General features: G+C 44.3%; 1 protein-coding gene across 1 annotated transcript in view; it reads left to right on the top strand.

Moving 5' to 3' along the window:
* Positions 1 to 17449, top strand: part of LOC137526014 (uncharacterized) — a 178783-nt gene that overhangs the window by 149522 nt on the left and 11812 nt on the right. The window contains exons 4-5 of the mRNA XM_068247224.1: positions 4746 to 4780; positions 13274 to 13535. Of these exons, the coding sequence (XP_068103325.1) occupies positions 4746 to 4780; positions 13274 to 13535 (297 nt within the window). The remainder of the gene's footprint in view (positions 1 to 4745; positions 4781 to 13273; positions 13536 to 17449) is intronic.

Raw genomic sequence — 17449 nt, 5'->3', positions numbered from 1 at the left:
GGGCATCGATCGGCTGCAGGGGGATGAGAGAAGCCCCAGGTGAGTAAAACTCATTTTTTAATGTGACTTAAGTGCCACTTTAAGGTGGCCATACACTTATAGATTTGCAGCCGATTCGACCATTAGATAGAATTCTGTCAGATGCATGTCAAGTCGGATCTGACAGGAATCTATCTGATGTGTGCCACACACTAGGAACAGATTTCCAATAGATTTCAGAATGAAATGTATTGGAAATCAATCTAAATGTATTATTGGACCATTCGATCCAATGCAAATGTATGGGCCATCGATCTCCTGCCAGCTGCAGATCGACCTAGATTTTCCCTTCTGCCAGAAAGATCAAATCAATCGAAATCGATTGAAATCGGCCGTAAATCGAAAGAATGGGGAATTTAAAAGAATGGATTTCTGATCAATCGAGAGATTCTATAGAATTGATCGATCAATGGCTGAAATCGACCAGTGTATGGACCCCTTTATGCCTGCTAATTGGCAATGGCACTTGTCCTGCCCTGAGCCCCTGCAGGTTCGTAGCGCTCGCTATACTACTCTGATAAGGCATGTTAACTTTGATAAGGCTTGTTATCTTTGATAAGGTGTGTTATCTCTGATAAGGCGTGCTATCTCTGATAAGGTGATGGTCATAGCATGGTTTAGTGAATCAACCCCTCTGTGTCTCCTGTCACAATGAGAAATGTAGCTATAAATGGCTGTTGTGATGATCTGTGCTGATTGGCTGCTGGGGCTAACTTTCCATGCTGAGAGCAAATGATTTACCCAGCAGATGTCCCCGCTTCCCGCTGAAATTGTCCCAATGTACCCCTTCCCCGGGCTTTGCCTACAAGAATTTGGCATCAAAGTGGGCAAATCTTTAGGCTAATTTGCCAGAACAGTTTGGTAAATGAAATCCACCCGGTTTAATGCTAGATTGGACTTTGAAAACTCACTCGATCATCTATATTCAGCATATTAAGTTTGTAGAACCACATGAGCCTAGTTGAAGGTGTTGAGCCTGTCCACGGAAATCAGGCAGGAATGTATCTGTCAAATACACTGCTTATTTTGAAGCAGGTAATTTGGGCACGTGCCTTGCTTCAGTGAAATGAATGCTGCATAGACTGCATTGTTAATTGCCGCTGTAGTGGCACTCAGGGTAATTTGGGTATCACTGGCGCCCAAAAAATAGCATAAATAATTGTCCAAAATATTCACAGAGGGAGTGTTTATTGGCAGATATTGTGGCAGAGGGGGGGGGGGGGGGGGGGGGGAAATGAGTTGAACTTACCCAGGGATTCTAATGGTCCCCGCAGACTTCCTGTGCCCGTGCAGCCACTCACCAATGCTCACCAGGAGCGTACTGTGCAGGCACAGACCATACTGGGTATGGCACAGTTTGCTCCTGGTGACATCAGCGGGAGGAAGGACACGGCAACGCAGGCGCAGTGGTTTTCATACTTTAAAGTCTGAAATTCCAGAAGTGAACCGGAGGTGGGGCTGGAGCATCGATGAGTGGCTGCATGGGCACAGGACGTCTGCGGCGACCATTAGAATCCCCGGTAAGTTCAACTCATTTTCCCCTGACCCCCCCTACAGTATTCCTTTAAGGGCTCTGCCTCTGACACAGGAGACCTGGGTTCAAATCTTGGTTCTTCCTATCCAGTAAGCCAACACCTATTCAGTGAGGACACCTTGGGCAAGACTCCATAACCTAGCTACCGCCTATAGAGCATGCCCGAGTGGCTGCAGCTCTGGCGCTTTGAGTCTGCCATGAGAAAAGCGCAATATAAGTGTTCTGTGTCTGTGATACAGGGAGGATTCAATTGAGAGTAGGGTTAGTATTAGTTAAAGGTGCTGAGTGCTATGCAGCAATGGCCTATAAATCAATGAACTCTGCATTCCTTTACAAGGTTAGAGAGAAAAGTTGTGTAGGCTACTGTCACTGGAAGAAAGGACTACATATCTATCGGGTTACAATCTGTGTTGTGTCCATTGTATATTGGAGATCTGAGGGCTTTAAAAGCTTACTCTGTAGAGACTAATTAGGAAGATGGATGATTCGATCATATGCAGAGGCGTAGCAATAGCCATAGCAGCTGCTTTGGGGCCCTGGAGCATAGGGGGCCCATGAGGTACTTATTGTATTCACCATTAACTTGTTTCTCCTGCCTCTGTTTCAGTACCCATTAACTATATGCATTTTTGATTGCATGGGCATGTCAATTGCCCAAAGAACTCATATCCATAGGCAGGTGGCATTGCTTAAAGAGACAGTGAAGCGAAAAAAAAAATATGATATAGTGAATTGGTTGTGTACTATGAATAATTACTAGAAGATTAGCAGCAAAGAAAATATTCTCATACTTTTATTTTCAGGTATATAGGGTTTTTTCTAACATTGCATAATTCTATAATATGTGCAGATTACACAACACTCAGCATTCAAAATGAGTCTTTCAGAGCAGTCTGTGAAGTAATGACCTCTTCTCTAGCAGAGAAAATGTAAACAGTTCACTTACAGTTGAGATAATAAAAGTCAGATAACAGCCCCCTCCACACCTAAGACTTAGTCGGAGAGCTTAATGGCTTGTTTGCATAGAGATAACAACTGGAGTTTCTTAACTCTTCCTGTACTGGAAACAATTAGACTGATGTATCTGATCTTAATGTTTTATTTCTTAGCTGTACTACACATACAAATCATAATATCATAATTTTTTTTTCGCTTCAGTGTCTCTTTAAGAGTCTCTACATCTGAGGGCTCCATAAAAGTTTTACTATTGGGCCACATGAACTCTAGCTACACCGCTGATCATAAGGAAGCTTTACCCAATACATGGATGAACTTTAGGATTGCATAGGACTAGGCAGCATAGGAAGAACACTATAGTAAACTGGCCAGAGGTTATGAGCTGGATGTGTTGGAGTGCAGGGTTGCTCGGATACCCCTTTTCAAAATCCGGATCTGATTAGGATCCGGATACCCAGTTATCCGATCCAGGTCGGATATCAGAGTTCAAAATTATCCGATCCGAATCGGATATCCGACCTCAGTATCCGGGGTATCCGGGTGGATTCGGATATCCGGATAGCAAAACCGGAAGTGGCCTTTAAATTGCTTCTAAAACGTTTTTTGGGTTAAATGAGATATGTGGTATCATGTTTTTTTTTAAAGGGTAACACTAATTGATTATGTGGGGACTTAAAATCTCCCCCCCCCCCCCCCAAAATGGCTGTAAATTAACATCAGGACTAGGTTCCAGACAGCGGTCGTGCAGCCCACATTGTGTCCAAAGTACAACCGCACAACTGGGACATGACAGTTTTCAGCCCAGACACCTCCAAAAAAATTACGCTGCAATTGTGTTTTGGGTTAAATATAGGTGGTATCAGCACAGCAGCAGTGGCCTGTGGCACCCTGGTGGTGGGAGCAGCACAGGCAGCAGGAGCAAGGCAATGCCACAGCAGCAGGTGTAACGTCTGCCAGGAGCATGCCGGATGTGGCACTTGGTAGTGACACGTGGCACGTGGCACTTGGCACTTTACACTTGGCAAGTGCCAAATGCAAAGTGCCAAATGCAAAGTGCAAAGTGCCAAATGTAAAGTGCCAAGTGCCACGTGCCGAGTGACAGTCAGACAGCAGAGGAGAAGACACTAGTGCACACTAACTGTCACACTGGCACTGCTCAGCAGCACAGCAGTTCTGTAGTAAGCTAACACAGTAGTACTACTACTCTAACAACTAACTAGCACTGACTGCAGTACTACAGTACTAACTACACAATAACACAGTAATCCTTTTCCTTAACCTAACCTATACTGTAGCTAAGGCTAGCAGGCCAGCAGGCAGCAGCTGGCCTGGTCTGTGCACAGTACACACACAGACACATAGCAGCTGCCTGCAGCAGCCCTGCAGCACACACTCTGACTGTCACTGAATGAAATCAAGCTCGCTACCTAACAATACAATAGTGTAGTGATAGTGAAGGGTTTAATCACTGAACAGCTTTAGGTTTATCACTGTATACAGCACTTGCTAGGCCAGCAGCACTGGAGCATGTCTCTTAGTTAGCAGTGACAAGCAAGGACGATATTTCTCATCATGACAGCCCTCCTTATTATACAGGGGGCCTGGCCAGGGTTCCTTTTTGTGACTGGGTGCTAGGGCTTAGGCTGGGAGCCCTCTGATTGGCTCAATGATGTAATCTCCTTAGTTACAGTATTCAGATTCGGATATCCGTGGATATCCGGGTATGCGACCAAATATCCGCATAGTGCTATGCGGATTTCAGCCCAGATATCCGGAATCCGAATCTGGTCGGATAGCTGAAAAAAGTTTGGATATCCGGATTACCCGGATATCAGGAATCCAGATGAGCACCACTGTTGGAGTGTTTTGGATGTGAGGAGCGCTCCATGTTTTCAAGCCAGCAATGGCTGTAACGGGGAGATTTATGTTATGGGTAATATTTATGTGTTTTGATGTGATGAATACAATTTGATATGCATTGTGAGAGCATGGAAAGTTTAAATTTTTGTTAGCATTAGTCATTGTATAGTAAAATATCAGCAAAAATTACTGATATTCTATTATTACTATGGCAACCTTTTTTGATACACACTGTCTTTCCTCCTGTAGGCGATGGGTTTTTTTTTAACCGTTTGTGATTAGTCTGTCTCATAATGTTCCAGTGAATGTAACCATCTACTGTTTGAGTTTCACTTCCTCTTTCTGTTCTTCACAGGCAATTGGTTTCAGCAAAGTAAACGCAAACTCATGGTAAGAAATTGGCACTGGTATTATGTGTGTTGTGCATCTTAAAAATATCACAAAGATGATTTATATAAATAATTAAATATGCACAGGACAAATTAACTGATCAAAATGAAAGTGTTTGGACATTGTGCAAAAATTAAAAAACTTACTGTTGTGTCTTGTGGCCAGAGGTAGGAACAAACATCCCTTGCAATAGAGTCTGAAGCTTACTTCCACCTGCTAAGCAGCAGAATACTCCAAGGACCACTTCAGCGGAAAACATAAGCAGTTAACATCTGACAGGACTGACAGGTTTTGGACTAGTCAATCTCCTCATGGGGGATTCTCAGGGTTTTCTGTGTTTTCCAAAGCATTTCCTGAACGGCAGTTTAACTGCCAAAATAGTAAGATGCCAGCCAGCCTCCCTACTCACCTGCATACTATTTTGTTAGTTAGGCTTTTGAACTGCTGTTCAGGAAATGCATTAAAAATAAAGAAAACCATGAGAATCCCCCATGAGGAGATGGACTAGTCCAAAACCTGTCAGTCCTGTCAGATTTTATCTGCTTCCTTTTTTTTTTTTTTGGAGTGGTCCTTTAAAGAGAAACCGTAACCCAGGATTGAACTTCTTCCCAATCAGTAGCTAATACCCCTTTCCCACGAGAAAGCTTTTCCTTTTATCAAATGGATCATCGGGGGGCTCTGTATGGCTGATATTGTAGTGAAACCCCTCCCACAGTGTGATGTCGGGACCAGGGAGTTGACATCACACTGTGAGAGCCTTGTTGCATTGTGGGAAATAACAGGTGTTCCCAACTTCCAAAAATGCATCATTCTCTTTTCACAGACATCACCTGCCAGCAATAAAAATGTCATCAGGTGATAAATGTCAGAATGTTAATCAGGGAGAGGAAAGATATACAATTGACAAACACTGACTAAATCATTTACAAATAATTCTTGTAAAAATTAAGCACTTTTTTTCTTGCGTTATTTTCACTGCAGTTCCTCTTTAAGCAGCTCATGGTGACCCAGAACCACGAGGAAAGTATAGGAGACTAAAAGAAACCAAAAAGCCCTCCTACTAAAAAACGTTACTCAGTGTAATTTGTCTTCTTAAAACAGAAGGTATTTGAGATCATTTAGCTTTAAAGAGAATCTGTATTGTTAAAATCGCACAAAAGTAAACATACCAGTGCGTTAGGGGACATCTCCTATTACCCTCTGTCACAATTTTGCCGCTCCTCGCCGCATTAAAAGTGGTTAAAAACAGTTTTAAAAAGTTTGTTTATAAACAAACAAAATGGCCACCAAAACAGGAAGTAGATTGATGTACAGTATGTCCACACATAGAAAATACAACCATACACAAGCAGGCTGTATACACCCTTCCTTTTGTATCTCAAGAGATCATTTGTGTGTTTCTTTCCCCCTGCAGAATCTCATGCACTGAAGTTTCAGGCTGCTTGTTTTTCTCCTGCAAACAGCTTTGCCCTTGTCTATAATTCCTCACTATGTGAAAGCCCAGCCAGCTCAGAGGAGGATTTATCCAGCTTGTAAAAGATAAGAGAGAAGAGAGAAGCTGCCCTAATCTAAATAATACACAGGCAGTGTGCAGAGAGGGGCCTGGAGGGGGGAGATGCATCACAGAACCACAACACTGAAGAACTTGGCAGCCTTCCAGACACAGGCTGACAAGTCTGACAAGAGAGAGATAAGTTGATTTATTACAGAGATGGTGATAGTAGAACGTGCTGCAGTAAGCCAGAACACATTAAAATAGCTTTTGGAACTTGTAGGATGATAAAAAACAGGATGCAATTTTTGTTACGGAGTCGCTTTAAGTGATCATCTGTCAGTACCCACAATGCATTGCTACTGAATATGCAAATTATCTCTTTATGCCCTTGAAGTCAGGCTCACATCCAGAACTGCTGGTGTATAGCAAGCCTATAGCTTATACATGTTACAGAGCCACATCAACCCCACATGCAGACAGCCTGTTTTGGACTTTTGATCCTCATCAGCGCAGGCAGGGATTGACATGGAGTTTACACCCATGCATTAAAAAAGGGCGCAAGGAAATTTGGGCACCCAATACCAGCAAATAGAATATCTGTAAATTTCACTGATATTCTATAATGTCAAAGTGTAAATGACCATAGTAAAATATCGGTAAATAATACAGATATTTTACTACAACTTAACCTAACACTATACTCACAAAGAACCCTTCCTTAAAGGAGTTATCAGGCTTTTATAAGTACAATAAGGGCTACTTACCCGTTCGCCACCTCTGCCTCCCGGTCCGCGGTGATGACATCAGGCCGACCTGGAGGTCGGCCTGTACTGCGCCTGCACGAGCGGCGCTGTCAACCAATACCACATGGACCGGAGCGTACTGCGCAGGTGCAGAACTACTGTGCCTGCACAGTACGTTCCAGTCCATGTGGCGGTGATTGACAGTGCCGCTCGCGCAGGTCGGTCTGATAGCATCACCGCGGACCAGGAGGCCGAGGCGGCAACGGCTGCGGGCAGAGCTGCAGCGAGGGACATGCTGGGAGCTTGAAGCTGGATGAAGCCCCGGGTAAGTAGCCCTTATTTTACTTATAAAAGCCTGATAACTCCTTTAATGATGCCTGACCATAACCATAAAAAAAAAAATCACACGACTAACTTAAGGTTACATTAGGGATCATCTTTATTAACTTGAGGATGTTAACCCCCATTAAGGACTAGAGTATTTTGTTTTGTATAGGTATCCCCAGTATAGATAGCCAGGAATGGTCGTCCCCAGTATAGATAGGTGTCCCCACTATAGGTAGCAGGCATTAATTAGATCCAGCGAGGAGTATCTCTCCCCTTCCTCCTCTCTCCCCTCCTCCTCTCTCCCTGGCATCCACTGGTAAATTCTGGGTGCCACGCAGAGTGGATGGGAAGTGAAGATCGCCCTGAGGAATGTCAGGAGAGTTGAGCCCCAGTCCTCTTCCTTCCTTCTGCTGCCACCGCTGCTTCAATGATCACTATGATCGGCGGCAATCATAGTGATCATGCCTTCAGGAGCCGATCACCATGGCTCCTGATCAGTGAGGGGAGATGTCAGCTGTCATATGACAGCTGAATCTCTCCTCTCAGGTGCGTGCGATTGCATTGTTAGCAGGGGAACTTCAAGGTCATTACAGTTACGTCCTGTCATTAGCAGGCAGCCACACAGAGGACGTAACTGTAACGTCCTTGGTCCCAAAGGGGTTAAAAAAAGGTTTTACTCACCTGGGGCTTCTTTCAGCCCCTAGAAGTCTATTAGGTCCCACACCATGGTTGGGCCTCTGCTCACCCCTCCAGAAGATTGCGACTCGTCACCAGGTCAGGATCTTCTGTGCATGCACGGGCGCACCATGCGCCTCTTGTGCTCCCATTGCTGGGAGCATTCGGTGATTGCACCGTTCAGAGAGAATCTGAACTGTGCAAACACAGAGCGCTACTGGTGCCGGGAGCGCTATTACAAAGTACACATGGCGCGCATGCGCAGAAGTTCCCGATCTGGCTGTGGGTCGCAATCTTCCAGAGGGGAGGGGAGGCCTGGCTCGAAACTGAACCATGGTGAGGAATCTAACAGACTTCCAGGGTCTGGAAGAAGCCCCAGATGAGTAAAACTTAAAAAAGAAAATCCTGGATGAATCCTTTAACCCCTCCCATGTCTAACACTTAATGACACCTCCAACGCCTAACTTTAACCCCTTAAGGACCAGAGACCGCTGGTACAGAAACAGCAGAGTCTCAACGGATATCAGTGAACCGCTGCACATACCCACCACACCTGCCATCACCGCCGCACGTCAGGAACCTGGGCCACGCACTCTGCCGTCTCTAGCCAATAGGAGTTGCTTACATTGAAAGACAGGGCCAGGGGCTGATGAAATGGGCTCCTGACTCGCTCACAGGGCTCTGCCGTCAGAGACAGGCAGAGCAAGTGAGCTGCTGCGAGAGACGTCGGGATTCCACGGCGTGATCAGTGGGAGCGACGGAAACGGCGGATGCCCACAGTGGCGGCTGATTGAAATCTACACCCTGCCAGCCAGGTGACCACCAAAACAGGGCATAGATCTCAATTAGCTTTGTATGAAAGTAGTTAACCACTCACCCATGCCTACCCTTTAACCCCTCCTCCTCACACACACCTACCGCCTCTCCCACACCTAACCCCTAAAAACATGTCCCTCCACACCTAACCTTAACTGATCACCACCAGCAATCCGCCGTAATTCCGATAATATTAGGGGGCTACCATAGGCACCATTTTAAATTGAAGCTATAGTGTGAAATTTGGGGGCCTTTGGTGCCCAATAAATAGCGGCACCCAAATTTCACACTATAACCCCAGTTTACGATGGTTAGTTTTATGGTGGTGTACAAGCGTCTGTCAATAGAAGGCACCCAAATTTTCTACTTTAGTCTGTGCAGCCCTGCCCTACCCACCACCAATCTCAGCTCTTCACCCATGGGATACATTTCCCAATATTTCAGACAGCTGCCTCTTCCTTCTCACCCTGCTCTAGACATGGTCAATGAAATGCAAATTTATGCAAATCCAGGCAGGTTGAAAGCAGGAAGGCAACCACTGAAGCATTTGATTGATACATTTTCAAGCTGCATACATTTCCCTAAAATGAGCCAAAACATTTGCATCTTCTCATAGTTTTTCTCAATTCATTGACCATCCCTGCCCAGCAAGATCTGGACACAGATGGCAGAGGTGAAATTACTATTCTGTGTATTCCTGCAGCTGAATTCCTGCTTATGTGGGAAGAAGGAACAAGGCTTTGAGCACTAGAGAGAGCCTGTATTCATCCTATCCCTCTTTAGTATCTTCTGCTACTAAGAAGATGGACTAGTCAAAAATAGTGATGTAGCGAACATCAAATTTTCAATTCGCTGACGTAAATGCAAATTTTATACAAAATGTTCAAATGGTGAACCAGGCAAACCGCTATAGACTTCAATAGACAGGCAAATTTTAAAACCTATAGGCACTGTTTCTGGCCACAAAAGTGATGGAAAAGTGGTTTCAAGGAGTCTAACACCTGGACCGTGGTATGCCAAAGGGGGATCCAATGCAAAAGTCCCACCAAAAATGACGTAGTTTACGCAGAGTCCCGTTTTAATCTCTAAAGGGCAGAAATTACAGTACAACACTTAAATTTGTGGAATAAAGTGTTTTAAAAGTCCAGTGTGCATACACGGTGATAAGGTAGTGTAAGGGTTAGGCCTAGTTCACAATGACAGACTAAAAACAGAGTTTAACGCACCACAAACAACCACAAAGAACTTTAGTGATAGCGTCAGGTGAGCAAATCATTGTTTTTGCTAGTTGACACCCCCAGGACATAAATGTTAGTCCTCTCAGCGGCAATCTTTGTGTAGTGGCCGCCGTGCTTGTGCGCAAGTTCGCGGGAGTGCAGGTAGTAATGGTTTTCCAGCCTCTATGGTCAGGCTGAGGTAGCTCAATGACAGTTAAGTGAACAAAAAAAACACTTATTCTGCATTGAGGCCTTATAAAGAAGGCAGTAGTGGATACTAGATGCCAGTAGTGGTTCTAGACATTTTTTTTTTTTACTGAATGTCAATTCACACAGGTCAGGTGACAGATAGGTTTATGCTATGTGCAACAATTAACTCAAAATATAGGCCCTGCCTGTGAGGTCTTGTGCAGGGCAGTAGTGGATACTAGATGCCAGTAGTGGTGGTGAAGGTTTATTGGGTTATGGTTGCAGGACCAGCAGACCTGTCTCCAACAGCTAATGTGCGTACTGGACACACAGAACTGCAATATAACAATAGCAAGAAAAAAAAAACAGCCGTTAGAAGGGTGATTGGGTTATGATCTGTGCACTACTAGGACCAGCAGACCTGTTTCCAACAGCTAATGGGTGCACTGGACACACAGGACTGCAATATAAAAACAGATAGAAAAAGAAAAATAGCCCCTTGGGTGAACTACTGCAGCACTTAGCACTGACTGCACCTGTCTGCAACAGCTAATGTGCACTGTGTGAACCAGGGCCAGGCCGAGGCAGAGGCAAGAGAGGCTCCAGCCTCTGGGCGCAGTGTAGGATGGGCCGCACAACTCTCTCAGCTATCATTCCCCTATTGTGTTTGAAGCAGAGAGCAATAAAAAAAGGGGATACATGGCAGTGACTGCAAGCCAGATAAGTAGAGATTAAAGGGGAACTGAAGAGAGAGGTATATGGAGGCTGTCATGTTTATTTCCTTTTAGACAATACCAGTTGCCTGGCAGCCCTGCTGATCCTCTGCCTCTAATACTATTAGCCATAGCCCCTGAACAAGCATTCAGCAGATCAGGTGTTTCAGTGGTTCAGACTTATAAGTCTGATCTGACAAGACTAGCTGCATGCTTGTTTCTGGTTTTAATCAGATACTACTGCAGAGAAATAGACCAGCAGGGCTGCCAGGCAACTGGTATTGATTAAAAGGAAATAAACATGACAGCCTCCATATACCTCTCTCTTCAGTTCCCCTTTAAGGTGTTGGGGGCTCTGGGGCGCCTCTTAGTCTAATAGCAATCAGTGTGTGACGACTGGGGTGGGAGGGATGGAGGGGTGCACTTTGTTGTCTCCGCCTTGGGTGCTGGGGGACCTTGTCCCAGCTCTGGTGTGAACACATTGAACACTGAACAGCAATATCACAATTATAAAGCACAGCCCTTAGAAGGGCTCTTTGGGTTATGTAGATGGTGAATTGGTACTGTAGCAGCAAAAAACTGCACTGGGGACACAGAACACAGGCCTGACTAACACTTCCCCTAGCAACACGGCTCTTTCCCTAAACTGCTTCACACAGCACACAGGCAAAGTGTAAAATGGCTGCCATGCTGGTGTTTTTATGTGGGGAGGGGGGCCCAGGAGAGAGGGTTAGCTGATTGGCTGCCATGTGCCTGCTGACTCTGGGGTGAGGGGTCAAATTTGCTCCATGATGATATATAGGGGGCGGGTCAAAAATGCCATGTGCTGCCTACCGACGCAAAATGCGAACACACGTTGTTCGCCGGGAACTGTCCACAGGCAAGCAGTTCAGGCCATCTCTAGTCAAAGACCTGCTAGATCTGTCAGAAGTTATGTGACATAACTATAGAAAAAAAGTAAATTAGGGCTTATTCACACTATTGGCTTGATTCACTAAACCGTGCTAACTCATAGCAAGGCCACGCTAGCATTTTTCCACGCGTTTTAGCGTTTCCGTGTGCAATCGTGAATTTCCATTCGCAATCACGAAGTTCCGTGTGCAATTTCAAATTTCTATGCGAGATTGTGCAGAAAAATTTGCGATTGTGTGTGAAAACACGCTATGAGTTAGCACTGTTTAGTGAATAAAGGCCTATGAGCCTTTGCAGGTTTTTGTAAGCGCTGACGATTTTAGAAATCACCCCAAAAGTGCTTGTGCAATGATTCCCTATGAAGGTGTTCACATATGAGTGGTTCGATTGCTTTCCACTCGCAAAAGCGCTGCCTGTACCATTTTCTGAGCGCTTTGGCTCAATGGAAGGTATAGGGAAATCACAGAGCGCTTGAAAATGTGCTTTGTATGGCGATTTCTAGAGCGCTTTTATGAATAAATGGATTTTATTTATTCCTTTGCAAGTGTAAGTGTTCACTGACGTCAGGAAGTGAAAAAACGAATCGCTTGCAAAAGCGCTTAGAAAAACAATTTTCTAAGCGCAAAACACAGGGAAAAGGGTTTAAAAACTCTCAATAAATCACTGAGCACTTGCGATAGCACTGGCGATTTATAATGTTAACAAGGCCTAATAGATCATTTTACTCTAGGAGAAATGTACTTCTCATAAGTATATGTACACATGTATTTAAAATTTCAGTAACTACTCTTAGTTACATAAAAGAACATTTGAAAGTAGTCCCACCCATTATCTCTATATAAAAACATATACTAGCACTGTAGAGAGCAGGTGAAGATAGCTTATCTCTGGCTAATGGCAAATGTAATCACTGCTGGCTGAAGCTCTCTGACGCTGGCTGAAGCTCTCTGACACTAGCTGTCTATCCATTCCCCAGTCCCAACTACTCGAAGACTTCCCTAGATGCGTCATAGCACTGCTATATCTGTCTCCTGACCTGGATAGACAAGTGACATTGGCCAGGCATTCGACACACATGGGGGGGAGGGGACTTTTCCCGACTGAAAAGCGGGGGGATGACCAGGGTGGCCTGAGATTTCAGTACTGTGCGCACAGTACACATTGTGCCATAATCTGAAGATAAATTGGAGAAAAGCAGTATATCGATCAGTACATCCTTACCAGACAGTGATCTATCATGCGCTGAATTAGACCTTAATTGACTCTTGCATGGCTAGCTAAGAAGTAAAACATAGAGTTATATAACCCAGTTATATTTTGTAAAAAAAGAATGAAACACCAATTACAAATTATAATTTTCCAGTATACACGTTTATTGATGTATATACATGACTTTTATCTTATAGCGTCGGGGACCAATTAACATAGGAATATTCTCCAGATCAGATGAGAGTGATTACTCCTGGCTGGTAAACGTGCTGCAGTCAGAACATGTGAACGTCACTCCATGTTACATATCCAACAGTGGCTTCCAGCAGTTCAGAGATGCCGTCTCTAGGTGCTCATTTGGGATCCTGTATCACACCAAGAACCGAGGGAGGATCAATGTAACGGACGTGACTGATTCTCTGTATAATGAGGAGCTGGAATATATCCACACCATACTAGGTAAGAAACCCACTGCTGTGAATCTAAAGATTTTTAAACAACTGTAACATGTTTAACCACTTTCCACTTTCCAACCACAGGTTTTTCCCCTTAAACACCAGAGCAATTTTCACATTACGCTCCTCCCACTCATTCACCAATAACTTTATTGTTACTATTCACTCTGAAATGATCTATATAATATTTTTTCATCACAAATTAGGCTTTCTTTGGGTGGTAGTTTTTGCTAAGAATTATTTTATTTTATATGCATTCTAAAGAGAATAATAAGAAAAAAATGAAAAATGTCATTGTTTCTCAGGTTTTGGCCATTATAGTTTTAAAATAAAACTTTCTGCTGTGGATAAAACCTACAAATGTTATTTGCCTATTTGTCCTGGTTATTACACCATTTAAATTGTGTTAAATTAAATATATGAATAACTATATATAAAGTCTATGTGTGTGTAATTATGTGTGTGTTTGGGTGCATTCTACTTTTTGGCCAAAGTAAACAATACACAGAAGTAATTAAGGTGGCCATACACTGGTCGATTTGCCATCAGATCGACCAACAGATAGATCCCTCTCTGCTTGAATCTGATCAGAGAGGGATCGTATGGCTGCCTTTACTGCAAACAGATTGTGAATCGATTTCACTATGAAACCATTTCACAATCTGTGGAGCTGCCACTGCCCCCCCCCCCCCCCCCCCCGCATACATTACCTGATCCGGCAGGCGCGAGTCCCTTGGTCTCTGCTGTCTCTTCTCCGCTCTGGGCTCCAGGGCTACAGCTTCACTTTACTTCCTGCCGGGGGAAGTTTAAACAGTAGAGGGCGCTCTACTGTTTAAACTTCCTGTCGGGACAGGAAGTAAGTGAAGCCAGCCGGAGCCCAGCGCGGAGAAGGGACAGCGGAGAGAGCAGGGACACGTGCCGGCAGAACAGGTAATGTATTGCCGCTAGCATCGGTCGTCGGTCATTTGAACGCCGCTATCAACCCGCCGGCGATCGAGCAAAATCTTCCGCATGGATTGATCGTCAGGAACAACAGATTTCGGACGGAAATCAATCGTTCGGTCAGCGTTTGCGCCATGATTTCACTGCAGATTCGATCACAGGGATCGAATCTGATGTATATCGGCGCGGAAATCGTTAAGTGTATCTTTTTATGTGACTTAAATGTGATGCTGGTTTTTCATTCAATGCGGGCACTGCGATCGGGTTTGGGAACAAGATGTTCCCAGTCCTCAATCACTGAACGGGAAACGAATGGCAGTGGCACGACAAATGGGAGCAGCGAGGTAAATAGCGTGGGTACATGTATTTACATCCCGGTCGTGAAACTTTGTGCAGGGGGGAGTAAATAGCAGCTGTGTTATGCTGCAGTGGGCATGTAAGAGTAATTTGGGGCTCCGGAAATTGCTGGAAATAGAATTACATTATTATCTTCCTCCGAGTTGCAATGACTCGGAGGGGGAATAGTATTTAACACCACCGGGGAGTTTAGCGACAGCAGGGAGAGCCGTCATTCGGCTCGCACTGCACCCAACTCACCGATGGCGTACTAACATGTACGCATATGGGAAATGTGGTAGGACCACCATATATGAAAATGAGTACCATCTTATGACTAACTTAAATTGTTTAAGCTGGAAGGCAATGTTCCTTGGGAGCCAGATATATCCAACAATTCTGGACCGGCCCTGTCATCAAGTATTATCGAAATATTGTTTTCCCAGCTAACTCTGGCCCTTGAATATGTATTATATTATTTTTGGCTTTAAATCAATGTTGATATAACAAAGAAAGGGTTTTCAGAGATCTAGTTTTGCTCCAAAAATGTTTTTCAAAGTCCATTAGTTCCAAATAAATTGTGTGCTGTAATATGTAATTTATATAGCTGGCTAATTGCAAGTAGCAGAAGCCAATTGAAGACGCAGCACCTACCACCTGAGCCAGCTGCCCATGGTGCAACCATTTCACTGCAGCACATGGCAAATTCTGCTTTCAGGATCCTGTCCTGCCCTTCTGAACCAGGCCTGATCCAGACTAAGAGCAAAATCACAGTTCAGCGTAAGAGAGAGTAGTGAGGGTGAGTTACCCAACACTGTTTTGATATAGTCCTCCCATACTGTCAGGCTTGGTTTTATCAAGGTGTGTGTGCAAGATCTAACCAGAGTTCATAACTAAGGATGAGCTCTCGGAATCAGAACAGTTCCAATTTTTGCATTTGAATTCAGCTGTTTCGAGTAAAATCACAATAATCGGAAATTACTGATCCAAGTACCCTGTTCCATTCTGCCAATGCGTAAATTGGCTTCAGAAACAAGAATTGTCAGCAAACACAGCATTAACACAATGGCTAGGAAAGTAACAATTGTCTCCTAAAACAAGAATTTTTGTACCATAGTGACATCAATGGTCCATGGTCCCAGGCAGAACAAGCATTTTTTTTCACATGAATGGTGGATCCAGGGGACCAGGGCATACCCTGTCATGGTCCCCTGGACCACCGATCCATGTGAAAAAACGTTTGTTCTGCCACTCTAACATGCCATCCGAGGATCTGCAGTACAGATGTAAAGGGTGTCTAAGGTTATTTTTTGCCAGAAGTTCTTCAGGATCGGCAGTTGCTCAGGACCTCCTTAGAAAGATGGCAGACCCCATGACACAGAAACAGCAGAATATGGAGAAATCGCGAGCGAGGTAAAATGGCAGTTAAGAATGAGTGAAATTGTCACTGGCTCAGGAGATTTTTGTCGACCATCACTAAAAGCTTCTGCTGTGCTCGTGTGTGCGCATTCGTTGCTTGTGTGTGTGCGCATGCTGGTGCTCATACACTCTTACAATAGTCAGCGTTTGTTGCCATAGCTAATCACTACAGACGCACAGGCTGGCAACAAAGGTGCACTACATTCAAGTGATAAAATATGGCATATGTGGTACCATTTTAATTGGGACAAGCCAAATAATGTATATTGAGGTGTTTGAAAACTGCGGCACTTGTCATGAGAAAATTAATGAAACGATTCTTGAAAAAAAAGGTTATTCAAAGAAAGCTTAGTTTGTCCCTTCAAAAAAACTAAACAATTTATGTATCCTTTGATGGCATAAGAGTGTTTGAGGGGCTGAAAGACATCAAAAAGCCTTCTTACTAAAATACTATGCAAAACAGAATTTAGCCTCCTTAAAGTGGAATTCTCAGGCATTAAATCAAATTACAAATAACTAGTGGTCTGTGTTTATTTAGTAGTCTGCATCGGGACCCTGCATTGCAAGTATTCCAATATAATGATAAATGTGCCTGCTGTAATGAGTCTTTTCTCAGTCAGCCAGGCTCTTTTCTTGTACATTGCCGGGGAGAGGGAAGCTGTTATCTGCTTTTTTTCTCCTCCCACATTCCCGCTCATTGCTGATTATTTGAGGGCAGTTCAGTATGACACATGGCAGAAACTGCTGAAATACGATCTGTTCTGTTCACATGAGTTTACAAAGCAAACTAGATATGATAATGCACACAGCATTTCAGGCAGAGAAGAACAAAAGAGAAAGGGAGAAAATTACATAAGGATTGGCTTCAGTCAGAGGCAGTATTGATGGAACATCTGATGCCCCTGATGATTCAGGAATGACGGAACTGATAGGTCGGAGCTTAGACACTTAAAGGGAACCAGAGAGGAACCTTAATAAAAAATAGAACAAGCTTTTATACATACCTGGGGCTTCTTCCAGCCCCATAAGCCTGGATCGCTCCCACGCCGCCATCCTCCGCTTCCTGTATCGGCGGTACCTGGTCCCGTCACTTCCGGCGGACGCGGCCAATTGTCTGCATCACAGGGGCTCCCTCCATACCCGTACGCATGAGGCTGCGCAGTAGGCAGCCTCATGCGTACGTATATGGAGGGAGCCCCGTGTGATGTGGACAATTGGCCG

Source organism: Hyperolius riggenbachi, chromosome 7, assembly GCF_040937935.1.
Source record: "Hyperolius riggenbachi isolate aHypRig1 chromosome 7, aHypRig1.pri, whole genome shotgun sequence".
NCBI lineage: Eukaryota > Metazoa > Chordata > Amphibia > Anura > Hyperoliidae > Hyperolius > Hyperolius riggenbachi.
This window is presented reverse-complemented; position numbering and strand designations above follow the sequence as displayed.